This window comes from Mustela erminea, chromosome 1, assembly GCF_009829155.1.
Source record: "Mustela erminea isolate mMusErm1 chromosome 1, mMusErm1.Pri, whole genome shotgun sequence".
Lineage (NCBI taxonomy): Eukaryota > Metazoa > Chordata > Mammalia > Carnivora > Mustelidae > Mustela > Mustela erminea.
Genome location: NC_045614.1, coordinates 16,432,234 through 16,449,205, shown reverse-complemented (window position 1 = coordinate 16,449,205; position 16,972 = coordinate 16,432,234). Strand labels below are relative to the sequence as shown.

Sequence of the window (16,972 nt, the reverse complement as noted above, 5' to 3'; positions counted from 1 at the left end):
ACCTTCCCGGTTCAGAGCTAAGGAGGTGGGACTAGCCCAAAGCCACACCACCACCCAAGGCCGCGCTAGCGTGCACTGTCCAGGAGGGGGCGCCGCTCAGTCAGGAACAGGCAGCTACAGGGGGACAGACAGTTCACTCCCTCCCAGAGCATCCTCTGAGGCCCTCCTCACACCCAGCAGCAGACGGGCAGAGGAGGAACCTCAGGCTTACGAGGAGGTGAGCCCCGCAGCAGACAGGAAACAGGGCAGGTACTGGAACCCATTTAAGAAAAGCCAGCAGGAAACCTCCAGCAGGCACAGATTACCACTGAAAAGAGGGACGGCTGAGAGGGCAGGAAGTTTCTAGTGATGGGTGTGCTTCCTGCCCGTACCAGTTAACATAGAGGGCAGCCTGGACCTGGAGAGAGGAGACGGCCAGCTGGGCAGCTGGAAGCTTCAGGAGGGCTCTTGAAAGCTAAGGCCTCTGTAGCCGCTTCCCATGTGTGGGGGCACAGAGCACCCCAGGCCGGCCTTCACCTCCGGCCGCCTTTGGGGACATGCCAGCCCCACGCAGGCAAGGATGGCCATCCCCATATTTGACTTCTGTGTCCCCAGTTCCGGCCACCATGCCCAGCACCTGGTCAGCGCTCTCCGTGGATGGGAGCTACACATCCCAGCTTCTCCCGTAATCAAACACATCGGGCAGTGCTCCCCCCCACCGCTGAGCCACAGGTGAACTTCTCAGCGGGCTCGGGCACACTGCCCGTTTGATCAGGGCCCTCTCTGCATTTGGATTTTAGGATAAAACTACCTCTCACGGTGGACGAGATCGCCAACTTCGGGGAGAGCAACAGGGAGCTGTTCGTGCGGTCCAGTACCTACAGCATCATCCCCATCACCGTGGCCGAGGCAGGCCTCACCATCAGTTGGGTCTTCTCCTCCGACCCCAAGAGCATCTCCTTCAGTGTGGTCTTCCAGGAGGCAGAGGACACACCGCTGGATCAGTGTAAGGTAAGCCGGCTCCCCACAGGGGGCTTGGGCTGACCTTTCCGAGTGTAGGGTCGCAGCCAATCCTGCCTTCTGCTGGGCAGGCCTCACCTGGACTGTTTGGGCTACAGCCATGAGAAGGACACGTGGAGAAAGCAGGGGGACAAGCCTTCTGGGCTGTATCCCACGGGGCAGGCAAAGCACCTGACCTTAGCCAGCATGAGGAGGGAAAGGTCTAGATGCTGGACAGTGCTGTCCTCAGGTCTCTGAAGGTTGCTCCTCTGTCAGACAGCTTCTGTCTGACTTGGGGACAGATCACCAGAGGATATAGATGTGCAACCGAGTCTCAGGGTCATTTTGTTCACAGAGCCATGCAGAGCAAGAACAGGTCACCGTGAAGGGTGTCGTGAACTTGGGGTGTTTGGCATCTCACCTCAGAGACACCTGGCTATTGTGCACTGGGGTGGTGGGGCTCAAAGTCGTGGTGGCAGATCCCAGTCCATAAAGTCCTAAGACATTCTAAACATGAGATGCTGACGATGGCCTGCACTGCAGGTCCCAGTCTTGGCTACATGTTAGAAACACCCACTCCCAAGGCCACAGCCACACCACTCCACACCTAGGAGGACCTGGGTGAGTCTGGTGAGCAGCCAAGGTTGAAAGCCATGGGCTTAGCTCGAGGGATTGGGAGCCAGAGCAGAAAGGATGGGGTGGGGTCCAGAGCCCAGAACAGAAGGTCGAGCAGGACTTGGCAGGTGGCTGATTCAGTACGAGGGGAGGCAGAGCTCGTTTGGGTGGAAACTCGAGTCCCATTTGAACCAGCGTTGGTGGAAGGACCGGTGAGGCCAGCCGGGCGCTTAGGGTGGACATCAGGCTGCTGTACCGTGTAGAAATGTCCATGTTCCAGCAGTGGCAAGAAGCAAAGTGGGGGAGAACAACTTGAAGTCACGTGGAAGGAAACTCCTGTGCAGTGTGCGTGAGACTATCCCTGATTCCCTCTGGTGTGTGGGCCGCCAGCTGCAGGGGGCTCGGGCGGGGGCCTTTGTCATGCCACCTGCCCACATGTGGCTGAGCCCTGGGCCTCTCCCCTTGCTCAGTCACTCATGGCGCTGGGAGATCCGTGTGGTTCCTACCAGGATTTGGGCCTCAGAGACCTGGAGGAGGAGCCTTCCTCTTCAGCCTTCAGATGGCCTCTGGGAGTCTGGATGGCCAGTGTGTTTCTCAGAGTGGCCGCCAGGGGGCAGAAGGCGCCCATAGACAGGGCAAGTGAGCCTGGTGGTCAGGTGCCGTCTGCCTTCAGCCAGCCATGGGGTGGCTGTTTCTAGTGCCTGAGGAGCCCTGGATAGACATCAGCCTAGGAGCCTGCTCCCAGAGCCACGTCCTCAGCCTCTGTCTGGGGGACTCCCCCAGGATCCTCTGACCAGCCTGGGTCTTACAGGCTTACGTGCAGAGAAAGTGACAGCGCTCAAGGGTATGATTGTGGAGGTGTAGGCACAGGGGGCTTGCCTTCTGCTCAGAGTCACCTGCCAAGTTCTGCTCAACCCTGGGCTCTGTTGGCACCTGTCAGAGCTAGGAAGAGAAGGGACAATGTGGCTCTGCCCTTGAAGAGAGAGCCCTCCCCTCGCCCCCAGTGAACAGACGACCACGGTTCCAGATAGTGTCGAGCTGAGGGTGGCCAGGCACCCGGGGAACAGCCATCAGGGGAGGAGGCCTTGGGCCAAACCAGGAGCGTAGAGGGAGCCTCATGGATGAGGTCAGCCCGTCCCCAACAGCGCCCAGCAGACACTGCCCAGCCCCCCAGAGCCACCTCCTCTCCAGAATGCTTCCTTGGTCAAGGTTGTGCCTCGGCACTGAGATTAGAAGCTGGGAATTTGGGAAGACCCTTGACTAAAGAGATGTTCCATCCGGGAGTTGAGGGTACGCGTGTGCCAACCCTGTCCTGAAGCCTGGGGACTGAGTGGGGAACAGGACCCAGGCCCTGCCCTCTCTCTGGGCAGAGGACCCATGTTTGGCCGGAGAAACTCAACAGCCCACCTGCGGCCACAGAGAGTCAGAGGAGGAACCAGGACCGGGAGTAAGAACCTTAACTTTGTGGTTTTTTTAGACAGCTTTTTAAAGATATAATTTATATACCAAATAATCGACCCATTTAAGCCATACAGTGTATTCACAGCGTTGTGTAACTGTCGCCACTCTAATTTTAGATCATTTTCATCACCCCCCCCCAAAGAAACTATCCCCACGAGCAGTCACTCTGCAGCCCCCAACGCCCAGCAACCACCCCCCTCTTTGTCTGTGTAGCCTTTAGTGACTCACTTCTTCAATCCAGCATAGAAACCTCGCTTTGCACCAGAGCCCCAGAGCCCATCCAGGTATCCATAAAAGCAGCTTGTGCTGTCTTGCAGACCCGTGGCATGAATGAGGTCTCGGCCGTAGAGGTCCCGGAGGCTGGTGGGAGGTACTCCCAGAGCTTAACCAGCGGGGACCTGCCTCAGGTTTATTCCAGACACACACACACATACCCCCATCTTCTCCCCACCACCTAGGCTGTGTGAGCTTTGGCACCAGAGATGACCTCATAGATTTTGACCACGGTGAGAATACCAGAACTGAGATGAATGAAAAGTTTATGGTCTAGAATGTTCTAAAGAAATGAAACACATTGTCGTAGACATACCCTCTTCAGGCGACCTGCCTAACGAGCTCTCGGTTGTTGCTTTACAGTCAAGGTAGTAAATGCCAAGGTTGAGGGCTGGGGTGCCCAGACGCCCCTGTGTAAACAGCAAGACTTCCTGTCCAGCAGCTCCTCCCCACCTGTGCTTGCTGAAGTGCCCAGGCTCAGCATTGTTAGGTTACAGACCCGGGAAGCAGACCCAACCTTGCAACCTCCCAGAATTCTCAGCCCCAGGTGGAATTAGAATACAACAGAACATCATTAGAATGTAATGAGACCAAGCATAGAAGGGGCTAGCCCCAGATCCCACCCAGAGTGCATCCTGAGGTATCTTTTTCCCCTCTAGGCTTGTCTCTGGCCCTTCCAACTCCCTCACCACCACCAGCTCCCAGCCAGTGCAAATGTCCTGTGGTATCGGGAACACACTGCTTATGCTCTCTCCTGTGCCTGTGGGATCTCCCTTTTGATGTGTGCTCTCTCTTTGACCCATGTTTTATTTAAGAGTGTGTTCTTTAGTTTACACATATGTTTGGTCCAGAGATGTGTTTATTTCTAATTTAACTCCATTGTCTTCAGAAAACAGGCCATAGAACTTGAATCCTTTTAACTATGAGGTGGGTTTGTGGTTTTTTTTTTTTTGTTTGGTTGGGGTTTTTTTTGTTTTTTGGTTTTTTTTTTGGTGGCCTAGAAGATGGCCTACTGGGTGTTCCCAGCACACTCGAAAAGCAGGTGTGTCCTGCCACAGTCAGGTGGCATGTTCCATAAATGCCACTTGGGCTGAGTTAGTTGATACTATACTGTTCTCCGAAGCTTCCGTCTTCTTACTGAGTTCCTGTCTGTCATTCCATCAATTATTGAGGGGCACTGAAATATACAACTGGTCATTGTAAATTTATCTATTTCTCCTTGGAATCCTACCTCTTTCGGCTTCATGTTTTTGAAGCTTTCATTAGGGGCATCAGTGTGAAGGGTTGGTCCATCTTCCTGATGCATGCACACCTTTGTCATGAAGTTACCCCTGGCCACATCCCTTGATATAAAATCTATTTTGTCTGATAGTAGTCAATCCAGCTTTCTTTGGATTAGTGCTACCACAGTGTATCTTTTTAACATGCCTTTACTTTTAACCTATTGTGTCTTTATATTTAAATTGTCTCTGCTTATGGGCATGATGAGGGTTGGGTCAGCCTGATCGCCTTTGCCTTTTACTTGGGATTATAGACTGTTTATATTTAATGTGCTTATTGATTGGTTAGGGTTGAGTCTGTCATCTTACTGTTTGTTTTCTGTTTGTCCCCTCTGGTGGTTGCTCCCTTCTCATCGGAAAGTGGTGAGCCGAGGCAGGCGTGGGGCCCACCTGTTCCCTCAGAGATCACTGTCCTCTGTTGCCTGATATCCAGTGTCTTGTACATTCTGTCTCTTTTTGGTTATCTCTTGGGAGAGTAAATCTTAGGTCTTCTGCGATGTCTCTGAAGATTTTTTTCCCTTTGCCTGGGACAGCCAGGCCTCTCTCGAACTACCCACCTCATCCAAGCTGAGCATCCCTTCCTCTAGGATTCCTGCCCTGACCCTGCGCCTCTCTCCCCTCCTCCCCCAGGGCTGGGGTGGGCTCCCCTCCCAGTTCTGCCCCCGCAACACGCACACTGTTAGAGCTGAACGTTTTTTTCGTCTGCTCTCTCTGTTAAACCACAAGATCTTTGAGGTCAGAACCTTTTGTGGAAACTTAACTTCACGTTAGGAACCCTGTGGCCAACGTGTAGGGTTTCCAGAAACGTGCCTCTGTATTCAAGCGTAAGTTGAAAAAGCCATCACATCGTTAGTAGCATTTTGGATTCAGTCATTTTGTTCAGGGTAAAAAAATGTTTAAAGGGAATAGATAATGGAATTTCACAAAGCTGTGTTTCTGAGAAGGGGGCAGCACTTAATTTCACAAAGCTGTGTTTCTGAGAAGGGGGCAGCACTTAATTTCGTAAAGAATAAAAATGCTCACTTTTGGGGCAGCCCACCATGCGAGGAGCTCCCAAGTTGCTCCGTGTTAGCCGTGGTCTGCAAAGCCTCTGTCTGTGTGACCTCTCACGTGTAGTCAGCCTACGTGGGCGGCTGAAGGATGCTTTCTGAGACCAGACCCACTGGGGTATTGATCACTTCTAAAATGTTTCTGAGTTTCAGTTGGCTCTGTCTTATTTCCCATTTCCTCATTTCCTGTCAGCCAGGCACCCGGCCATATCTTTAGTTTTATACAGTGTCTTAGCTGGTCAGCAGGTAGCAGACGTTACCCTCATGAGAAAGACTGGCCATCCAGAGGACCAACCACCCCCACACGCACATACTCCTGGCCCCGTCCAGCACTCACCCTGCGCTCGGCTTTGCCTCCCAACAGTGAGGTCCTTAGAACATGTCCTGAGAAAACAGCTATTTCCTGGAACTAATCTCTCAACTAATCTCTCATTCTTGGGGAAGGCAGAGGGTAAATAGGAGGCTGAGGCTGATGCCTGGAAAGATGAGAGGGCCGTGGGGCCCATGGACCTGCAGGGGGGCGGCAGGAGAGGCAACCTGCTGGGGCCAAGTGAGAAGCCACAGGTGGGGCCGGGTCTGTTTAGGCCAGAGCGGGCAGGGCTCAGTGGCTTCACAAAATGCTTGTGAAGAGAAGGGAGTGGGCAGGGGTTCTGCCTGTCCTGTGAAACACCCCTTACCCCGGGCAGCACAAGGCCCAGCAGGAGCCAGACAGATAGATTTCACCTCAAATACACCCCGGCTTCCTGAAGCCAAAAAAGGCCTGCTCTTCCAGGCGGTGGAATATTCTGGCATGGGCTGTGGTCAGAGGAGGCTGGGGACCACTCCTCTTGGGGCGCTGAGGGTTTCATGATTCTGAGTGAAATTCATGCCCACAGCCTCCTCCCCTACCCCAGGTCATCAGCAAATGCAGGGAATGTAGAAGACCCCCCCCAGTCTTGGGGCTGATCCGAGGTACCACTCCTACTCCTGGGCTGATCCCAGACATACCCCCCCCACTCCTGGGACTGATCCCAGATGTACCTCCTATTCCTAGGACTGATCTAGGCATACCCCCAGCCCCAGTCCTGGGACTGATCCCCGCCCCAACCTTGCTCAGCTGCGACGTCAGACAGGAACTCGACCCTCCCTCGGCCTAGTTCCGTCCCTCTGGGTCTGCCCAGAGGACCCATAGGCCTTCTCAGCTTCTGTGACACTTGTTCTGATGTGCTCTCCCTCCCAGGTCCTTATCCCCACGACCCGGTGCAGCTCCCACAAGGAGAACATCCAGGGCCAGCTCAAGGTCCGCACGCCGGGCATCTACATGCTCATCTTCGACAACACCTTTTCCAGGTAGGGCCGCCTCACCCGTCAGCATCCAGAAGAGTTCACCTGCCACCTGGCTGTGAGACCTGGGGTGGACGTTTAGAAGAGACTATTTAACTATCAGTAATTTATTATTAATAGCTTCTCTTTTTTTAGAGCCCTATACTGTGGTGGTCTAGTGTCTGCTACCGATTTATTGAGACACAGGCTAGTACTTACAGAGTCTTAGCACATGTCACGTGAGTCCCCGACCCTCCACTCTTACTGACTCACTTAAGCCCCACGGCACATCCAGGTGATAGGAACTACTGTTCCCTTCATGGTGCCGCCAAGGGACTGAGGACCAGGGGCTAACACCTCCCAGGTCACACAGCTGGTGGTGGTAGAGCCAGGTTGGAACCCAGAGGGCCTGCCTCCAGGCTCTGGATTTAACCACTATGCCCTCCTGCCTCTCTCGGATGTCCGGGCTCCGACTGCCCAGCCCAAAGGAGGGGCTCCGTAGAAACGTGGAAGGAAAGAAGGAAGAGAAGGCTAGGGGAGGGGAGGGGAGGGAAGGGGAAGGAAGGGTAGATGAGCGGATGGGTGCGTGGGTGAGTGGGCAAACAAGCAAGAAATGAAGGCCAGGACTAGAGCCGTGTGGGGGAGGCCCTAGGCCTTCTTGTCGTGGCAGCGGGAGCATGGTGCACGGTCTTGGGGAAGCGCTGCATCGAAGCCCCAGATCCAGGTCCAGGAGTGAAGGCCTGGGGGGCAGGAAGTTGGGAATGAAGACAGACAGGCTAGAGGGGCGCCGAGGAAGGAAGCTGGGGAGAGGAACCCATTGGTTGAGATCCGCCAGGAGCCTGGGCCCCCACTCCATGGAGCATGAGACGGGGCGGTTAAGGTTGCAGGGACCCATCCTTGGGTGAAGACCCACCCAAGTCTTCTGGCTTCAGCATAAGCCCTTTGTCGGGGCCGCCTTTTTTAGGAGCCCTGCCTGACCAGCACCCAGCCACATCCCTCCCTGTGTGGGGCCCTGAGCTAGCGCCCACATCCCCCCACATGGGGCACTTGGCTTTAGGTGGAGTAACTGGCCGGGGTACTCTAGGGGAAAGCTGTGCCACCCCCCTCAGCACCGCCCAGCCTCGAACACCTAGGGATTATGGCCAAGGCCATCTGCCAAAGGAGGGGCTGAGAGAAGGAGCTTCCCACTTTCCCCCTCTCCCACTCCTCCCCTGCACATCCCCATGAGCACAAACATACCTTGAATTTGCTGGACTCGTGGGGCACAGGCCCAGGGTATCCAGAGAGCTGCCCTCAGAGCTCCAAAGGCCCCAGAGCCCTGTCTCTGCAAAGGCATTGAGCACTGTCACCGCATCACCGAGATTCCCGGCGGGCTGTCGGAGAGGCCGAGGGGAGGCACATTCCGGGCAGAACGCCATCCCATGCCCCAGGCAGGCTCCTGGTTCCCACCAGAGGCAGCCATGGTGCTGTGACCCACCCCGACCTTACTCCGTGCTGGGGATTTCTAAACCATGGATGGCAAGATGGATTTGGGTGCCCAGCGGGGCTGAGATCCATACTTGCCTCCTCCAGAAACCTCATCACAGAGTCCACTCCCTGCGCCGCTCCCCCGCAGCCCCCAGGTCCCCCCACAGCTTCAGAGAAGGTGTTCCTGTGTTTGTGAACCAAACCCCAGGGAAGGTTCCCCAGACCCATGCCTGGGAGAGCTCTGCTGGACAGACAGGAGACGGGGCGAGGGGCCCAGGCCTCTGCTCCCCCAAAAGGCTCCCCGACCAGCCCACAGGCACGCAGCCCCCACACACGCCCAGCCAGGCCCCAGCAGCCACCGCTGCGCCCCAGCTTTCGGCACTCCCAGTGACACCCTCCTTTTCCACTTCTGTTTCCTCAGGTTTGTCTCCAAGAAAGTGTTTTATCACTTGACGGTTGACAGGCCTGTGATCTACGATGGAAGTGACTTCCTGTAGCCTCAAGCACCTGGATTCTAGATTCTGATAGTTTCACTTTATCCACAGGAAACACTACTCTTGCTCACCTGTCACATAAAGCACTAAAAAAAAAAAAAAAAAAAAAAAAAAGCATCGGCTCCGTATGTGACCCATGTGTGACTCTGGGAGACAGGCCTCCAGCCGCCCCTCAGCACTACGCCGTTTGGAGCGCGTGTACTCGGCTCTATGCACCATCACTCTTAGCCCCCGTGGCTTTTAAGGGCTCAAGCAACGTTTCCCAACTGTCCTCACACCCAAAGGGACACTCTGCCAAGGGTTTAAACACTCAGGAACCTTCAGCCTCTCCCGGAGCCATGCTGGTTCCCGGCCTCCCATGGAGAATTGCACAGGCCGGCGTCAGTGATCCCAGCTTCTGCCCGTGGAGAGAAATGCCGCGCACTCTGCCCAGCGGGGGCTTAGGGACCCTGGGTGACCACGAGCCAGGATGTCCTGGCCAGATCCTGGGAGTCCTCAGGCTGCAAGGCCCTCTTCCCTGGCAGAGGAGGCCACAGGGCTGTCAGGAGAGTCAGGGAACCTGAGGTGGGGGGAGGGGCTCTCCCAAAGCCCCCACCAGCCTCTTCCATCAGGTTCTGTCCCCTCCTGCCACACTAAATTTAGGGTTACTCCAAAGCACAGCAACTCTGGAGGGGCCTCTAGGTGCACTTTTTCCCGGCCCTTCTGTCTGGGATGTCCTGTCCTCACACAAAGCCCTTCTCTCAGGCAGGCCCCTCAGTAGTTGAAAACATCGGCCTAGAAATCAGAACCAAAGATGCTTGGGGAAACCAAAGCCACCACACGGAGGACACGTCCTGCAGCGGCTGTCTGCGCAGACGGGCGACACCGTGACCACAAGGCAGCCCTGAGTGTGGCCCTTAGGACTCGCTACTGAGCTCCTGGGCTGTCTCTGTTTGTCAAATAAGAGCTGCTGCCTCGTCCGCAGACATGTTTACTAATGATCATAATCAGGGTAAGAACCACTTCCAGACATCCGGGCCTTCTCAGCAGAAGTCTTCGGTAACTCGAGTACAACAGGCATAAATCGTGGATCTGCTTGGAGTTCACTGCTTGGTCCCCACTCCCCACCCGTCTTCCCCAGCACCCCGTTTGCCCACTTCCTGTTGTCTGTGGCCCTTCTCTCCTCCCGCCGTAGGGAGCTCACCCTCCATGGCCTCTTGGGGCCGGAGCCTGAAGGCTCGGACGCTTCACAGGTGAGCATGCCATCAGATGACGGGGCGCACTTCAGCCAGGGATGAGGGAGTGCGCCGGACAGGGTGTCTTGGGATCTGAGCCCATCCCCCAGCTGGTCTCTGGTGACCAGTCAAGTCATACCACATGGAAGCTTCATTCTGTTTCCCCACAGTCCTGGTCGGGCTGATGTTGAGAGCTCCAGTACAGGTCAGGGCCCCCAAAGCGGGTCAGGCACAGATGCCGCAGCCACCACCCAGCAGAGGCGACTCGTGCGGCAGGGATGGGGGGAAGTAACCTCCATGATGGGCTCAGAGCTTCCCCTCAGATAGGGGGCTTGGCCACTTGCAGTCAGCTTAGGCAGAGCGGAGGAGGGGGTCATGAACAGAACCTTCCGGAGAGATCAACGCTGAGAGAAGCCAAACCTCTCACGCTCTTTCCTTAGCACAACCAGCCACCTCTGGCAGAAAACCACCAGGGTCCTTGCATCCCCCAGTGGCCAAGGCCTTGACTGTGCTCAGCAGCAAGACAGTAAGCAGCCAGGCTCCCAGAGACTCCCTGGCCTCATGCTTGTCCTCGCAGGTGTGCCACATGGCCTGAGGATTGTTCCAGAGCAAGTTATCCCTCCTTGGAGCCCACCCTCTCCTCTAGGAAGGGTAATCAGGATGCATGGTTTACCACAAGAAGGAAACTAGCAGAAGAGAACCCAGAGCAGTCTGGTGTCTTGTTTTGAATGCTTTCCCAGGATGCCGTGGAGACCGGCCAGCTGATGGTGTCCCCACCATCCTGTGCAGCTAACTGCTCCTGAGTTTCCTGCGAAAGGCCTGGAACATTCCATCCAAGCCCCCTGGTGAACCTCTGTCACTCAGCCCGGCAGGGGACCAACTACAGCTTAAAAACCACTCGGCTCTTGCGAAGCCAGCCCAGAGCCACTCCTCCCGAAGAGCAGGGGCCCCTCGTGGTGTGTACCCCCTGGAACGTTGACTACAGTCGTTCAGAGGACTGCCCGCTCCCCCAGCAGTCACATTCTGACTCCGCAGCCTATTTATTTTCGTGCTGGACAGACTCTTTTTCCCCTCGGTACTTTGCCATGCGAGCTCAGGTTTACTATGCAACTAGAGAACGTCGTGGCCTATTTCAGCGTGATTCGTACGAATAGCTTTATTTTTATCTTAAACAGTTTCCCGGCTCCACTGAGGTTTTTTGGGGTTGGGATACTTATGTAAAAAAATGCAGATGACAATGAAGATCAACTATTAACTCTTAGTTAACTATTAACTATTAGTCAACTATTAACTATTAGCCCCAGCCAGTAGACGGAATTATACTAGAAATCATCAATGGGACCCCAGATCACTATACAACACAAAACAAAACAACAAAGCAAAACTCTGGCAGCCCCCGCTGGCCCAGCTCTCTGAATAACAGCTGCTCGCTTTACAGCACTGATCCCGCTGTCTTGTTCACCTCTGCCTCAGAGGCCACTAACCAACCTTGCCTGAGAACGTGGCTGGAGCCCACTGTACTCCAGGTCAACTAGACCAAGAAGGAATCTAGAACCGAAAAACCCTCCAGGGTTTGAAAAGTAGAAAAGGAAAAGCCACATAACGTAACTAAAAAAATCAAAGGGAAGGTTTTTCTGAAAGTCTTCAGTTCTCCCCTCTCTGGGTGGGTAAGCCATTCTAGACTCAAATGGAAGTAAATCCTGATGGGGGCGGGGGTGACGTCTCAGAGTCTGCTTTACGGGATACTGGTTAAATAGATGTCTGCTGATTTATAAGTTTTGGGGGGAGTTTCATTTTTTAAAGTCCACCTTCATAACTACAAGTGAGATCCCTACCCCTGGCTCCGGGGTTGAAAGGAAAGCAGAGACGCGTCCGCGATTCAGAGAACCAGGGGTCGCCTTGCCAAGACCAGTGAGCCAGTCAGTCATGTTTACAAAACACTTAGCAAAAGACATTTCTTAGTGGAAACCTGGAGGTTTTTTTTTTTTCATTGCATTGTGATTCTTCCTAGGAGACAGGAAAGACTGAATTAATCATGCCTTTACCCTCCTAATCACTTTTTTAAAACAATAGTTTAGCTTTCAGGAGACATGGCCAATGAACAGGCTTCGTTAGAACCTCATGGTGAATCTTCTCCAGAGATGCTCCTGCCTCTGGGGGACGCCGCTGAGCAACATCCACGCCTCCCTTGGGCAGCCTCCGAATCAGAATCCCGCTTTCACTGATGAATCCTCAGTTCTCAAGGCCTTAGGGGATAGTGGGTCTGGGGACCTGTTGCATTCTTACCTGCCAAAGAATTACCCAGAAGCACATCAAATACCAACACCCACCTGCGCAGTGGGGGTGAGAAACTTTCGTATCCCAAGACATATTCCTTTCTAAAAGCATCTGCTGCACCGTTTGGAACGGTTTTATTTTTAACCTCAGGATTTAAATAAAACAAACACTCTGACATTGGGAGTAGCCTTGTCTTTCATTCCACCGGGACAGAAGGCCCATTGATCGAGTCACTCAGGCCTGGGTGGGGGGCTCAGTCGTTAAGTGTCTGCCTTCGGCTCAGGTCATGATCCTGGGGACCTGGGATCGAATCCCACATCACTGAGCAGGGAACCTGCTTCTCCCTCTGCCTCTGCCTGCCTCACCCCCTGCTCATTCTCTCCCTCTCTCTCTCCCTCCCCGCTCCCCACTCTCTATCAAATAAATAGAATCTCTTTGTTAAAAAAATTTTTTTTTTACGTAGGCCAGACTCGGAGTTGAGTTGCCCTGCCAAACAGAGTATCGGCTTGTACTCTGGCTACTTGGAAGGGCTCAAGCCAGCAGATACTCAGAGGTGACCATGTGGCCCGGGATCTGGATCCTTCCCTGTCTACCCCGAGGTCAGTGTTCAGACCCACTGGAACCAAGGTATTGTCATCAACCTACTGCCCTCCGCCACCTGAGCTGCCTGGCTCTCCTGGGCTGCTCACAGAGCGCCGTGAGCAAAGAGCACACTGCTGACTTCCCAGAACAGTGAGGTCAGGGGGAAGGTCATGGACTTCCTCAAACCACCCTCAGTCGATCTGTGGTACAAGGCTCAGCAAGACCACCGGGCCAAGGCAGCCAGCCGAGGAAGGAGTCACATTCCCACTGCAACTTAGTTACTGGGGCTGGGTCAGCAGAGACCAGACACAGACCCAGAGGCGCAGGACGCAGTCACTCCTGGACCAGTCAGCCTGAGCTCAGCCTAGACGGTCCATCCACACTCGTCCTACACCCCGCATCCGGGGATGACAGGGACTCCTTCGCTCGAGTGCCTCGAGCCCCACAGAGCCCCCCCAGCCCCCTTGCCCTGCATCTCCCTTCCTCCTCCCTCCGTCTCCCTGTGCCCAGATTCTCGTGCGGCCTCTTCTTGAATCAGTTCGGCAGGAAGAAGGCAAGGACCGTGTTTCCTTCTTCATCCCATCTCTTCCCTCACCCCCACCGCCTGGAGCACCACACCAGACACAGACGCGCTCAGCAGTGCTCAGTGAGGATACTGGTCGGTCCCCAGGCTGGGTCAGCTATCGGCTGTCAGTCGTCCCATTGGCCAATTTGGCCAGGCAAAGAAGTTCCCAAAACTCACACGGCAGAGAAGGGCAAAGGGCAAAGCCTGCAGGGGGAGGTGCGGGGAAGATGGAGGGGAGAGGTCTCTCGATCCCGCCCCTCCCCCCACCCCGTACCCGCCTCATGTACTAATGATGCCCTCAAGTTGAGCCTCTTCCTGTCTAGTGAGCCAGTTGAGGTAATGGAAGATTAGATTATCCAGGGCCCGGGACAAAGCAACGGGAGCTCCTTAGTAGCAGAACGGTCTTGCCAGACACTGGTGGCCACGCAGGCTGGAGGCTGGAACAGGAACCAACAGAGACCCGCATGGCTGAGTGTGCTGCACTGCGGGCTGGGACCTGGGGGCCTCCGTATCACAGCCCCCAATGCACCCCACCCCAGCCGTGGCCAAACCACGGAGTGACCAGAGATGACCAAAGTCTGCCCCAGGCTCTCCAGACCCCACATTCAATGCCAAGAATCCGGGCCCAGCCCAGTGTCTGCAGGCTCCGTGGCCCTGGGACGCGCCTGCGCCTCCTGGCCGTGCTGCCCAGCGGGGCTGAAGGCTGTAGAGGTTCCCCAGGGGACCCAAAAGGAAACTCTCAGCAGGTCAGCCCTTTCGGTTTGAAGATGCGTGGGAAAAATCTGGTGAGAGGAGCTTGCCACCCACACACCTCTGAAAAGCAAAGAGATGGGTGAAACCTGTCACCCAAGATGAGCAAATGGACTTTTCTTTTGAGAGAGCAGTTGAAGCCAAAGCCATCAGAAACCACGGGGGGAGCACAGCTATTATGAAAGCCATTCAAAGTGGGTTAGGGTTGACAGAAAGGTCAGCCTTCTACGTTTCCCACACCGGTGGTTTCTGGAGGATGGTGAAGCTGAGCACGAGTGCGATCGCCAACCTCGGGCCTTTGAGGTCCTTCCCCCGCCCTTCCCCCGCCCCCTCCCCCGTCCTCACACGCTTCGGGGGGAGAAGGGGGCCTGCTGTGACTTTCTCCTACATCCTGGCACAGACTGACTGCGGTTGCCTGTGACACGGCTGCCCCACCTGAAACCTGGAATCGACTGTCCTCTTAGCTCAAAAACAAGCAAAGGGAGTCAGGCATCGGCCCACCTGACACGTGTGAGTGTCCTCACTGAAAGGAAGGCCTCAGTGCCAGACCAGGTTTGGTTTGGGGACCGGGGCTCCCTAGAATCATCAAAGAGAAGGTGATGTCAGGTCGCGGGGAGGGGGGGGTTGGAAGGGGGCGTCCCCAGCTTTCTGCTGCCAAGGAGGTCTTTGAGTGAGCCTGGAGGAGAGAAGGAACCTTCCCGGGGAGGCGGGAACGGCCATGGGCCAGGTCAGTGAGGCAGGCACTGTCTTCGCCTCCAGGAGGAAGGAAGGGGTAAGGGAGGGGTGCGGGGGGCAGAGGCTAGGAGAGCAGAGAGGCGGGGAGAAAACAAGGATGCGTGGGAGGGGCCTTCCCGGCGGCCGCAGGGGGGGCCGGGCAGGAGTCTGGGTTAGCAGAAGTCCCCTTTCTCATCCGAGGAATGGCACCATGTGGAAAACAGCAGCATCCATGTGGCCAAAGCCAACCAGGACATCCAGTGAAACAGCATTTTAGTGGAAGCAAAAGCTGGACGGTTTACCAAACACAGAAGGCGGTGGCTGCAGACATGGCAAAGGTCGTCGGGCCTGTACCTCTGGCTCGGGGTTGGCCTCAGGACTTCCCATGTTCTCACAGAGAGGTCCTGAGGCAGGGCAGCCGCCGCTATCCCCACCACCCGCCCCCCGCCACCACCACCACCACCACCGCCATGAGGCCTCTGCGTAAGAGACCCGTCCATGGGGGGGGGCAAAGGTCTTTGTAGAGAAGGCCCTTCTCCACAAGCTGGGAAGCCCCCCACCCCCCAGAACTGCGGGGTGTTCTCAGAGAGAGGATCACACGTTCACACCATCTCAAGTCCGGTTCATCGGGCTGCTTCCCACACAAGTCACTGAGCAGGTCCTTGAGGGTCGCTGTCGTGTCACCGCTCTGGTTAGACCTTGAGGAAAGGGGTAAACCAAGCTCGTGGATCCATCCCCAGATTTTATTCCACCAGGGACCCTTAAATCACGGAACCAGGACTTCTCCCTCTGCCCACTGGGCCAAGCACTGCGGGGATGGGGGGGAGTGGGGGAGGCAGAGGTGGAGATTTCGTTCTTGGAGAAGAAGCTGCTTCTCCACCAATACGTGAAAGAAAACTGTGCTGAGCTCTCGTGACCATGATTTCACTCATGGCTTGCGTCTGTCTCCAAGGACATAGTGCTAACCGGCAGATCATTTCTAAACGGAAAAACATTCCCTCCCCCAAATCCAAAGTGGTCCCCCTCCTGCCCAAAATGCAAGGATTACAGGAAGAAATAGGAGTTCGGTACTGATGGATGCACTTTGGAGGAGATCAGGCCAAACCTGGGCTCCTCACCGGGCCCATCCCCAGAATTCAGAAGGCCCGTGAACGTGGATGGGGTGGGGGAATGCCCACTGTCCCCCAACTTAGAACTAAAATATAGCTCTTCCCCCCACCGTGAATACAAAGACCATGTCGCCCTAGTATATGTCAACAAGACCTGTGATTTTGTCACCAGTGAAATGGACAGGTATTTTCCTACCTAACGAGAGCGATGACTCTCAAAATGTCATCGCCACTCTGAAACGACGGCTGTCATTAGACCTGCTCATAGAGCCTAAGTGATGCATTAATAATAAAAGGCATGTAGGCGGCGCCTGGGTGGCTCAGTGGGTTAGAGCCTCTGCCTTCGGCTCGAGTCATGATCCCAGGGTCCTGGGATCGAGCCCTGCATCAGGCTCTCTGCTCGGCAGGAGCCTACTTCTTCCTCTCTCTCTGCCTGCCTCTCTGCCTGCCTGTGATCTCTGTCTACCTGTGATCTCTGTCTGTCAAATAAATTTAAATTAAAAAAAATTTTTTTTAATTAAAAATAAAATAATTTTTTTAATTTTTAAAAAAGGCATGTATGTTACTCGTTCATACATCTGTTCTAATTTTTAGAGAATTGTACCTCAACTGACATTTTCTTTGTAATCCTTTATGTTTTATTTTATTCATTTTACAACATTCTGAGAAGGGGGCAGTCGGCTTTATCAGATGCCCAAGGAGTACATGAGAGGGGATAAAAAAGATTAAGGAGGGACGCCTGGGTGGCTCTGTGGGTTAAGCAACTGCCTTCGGCTCAGGTCATGATCCCAGCGTCCTGGGATCGAGTCCCACATTGGGCTCCTTGCTCGGCAGGGAGCCTG

At 54.9% G+C, this 16,972-nt stretch overlaps 1 protein-coding gene across 3 annotated transcripts in view; it reads left to right on the top strand.

Annotated features, from left to right (window-relative positions):
* FYCO1 (FYVE and coiled-coil domain autophagy adaptor 1) overlaps positions 1–12,585 on the top strand; it is a 71,374-nt gene extending 58,789 nt beyond the window's left edge. For 2 of the 3 annotated variants that reach the window (XM_032317537.1, XM_032317541.1), the window contains exons 16-18: positions 780–990; positions 6,876–6,985; positions 8,847–12,585. In XM_032317537.1, coding sequence (XP_032173428.1) covers positions 780–990; positions 6,876–6,985; positions 8,847–8,922 — 397 coding nt within the window. In that variant the 3' untranslated portion in view covers positions 8,923–12,585. The remainder of the gene's footprint in view (positions 1–779; positions 991–6,875; positions 6,986–8,846) is intronic. The other variant, XR_004279994.1, reaches the window with a different exon arrangement.
* Positions 12,586–16,972: the final 4,387 nt, after the last annotated feature.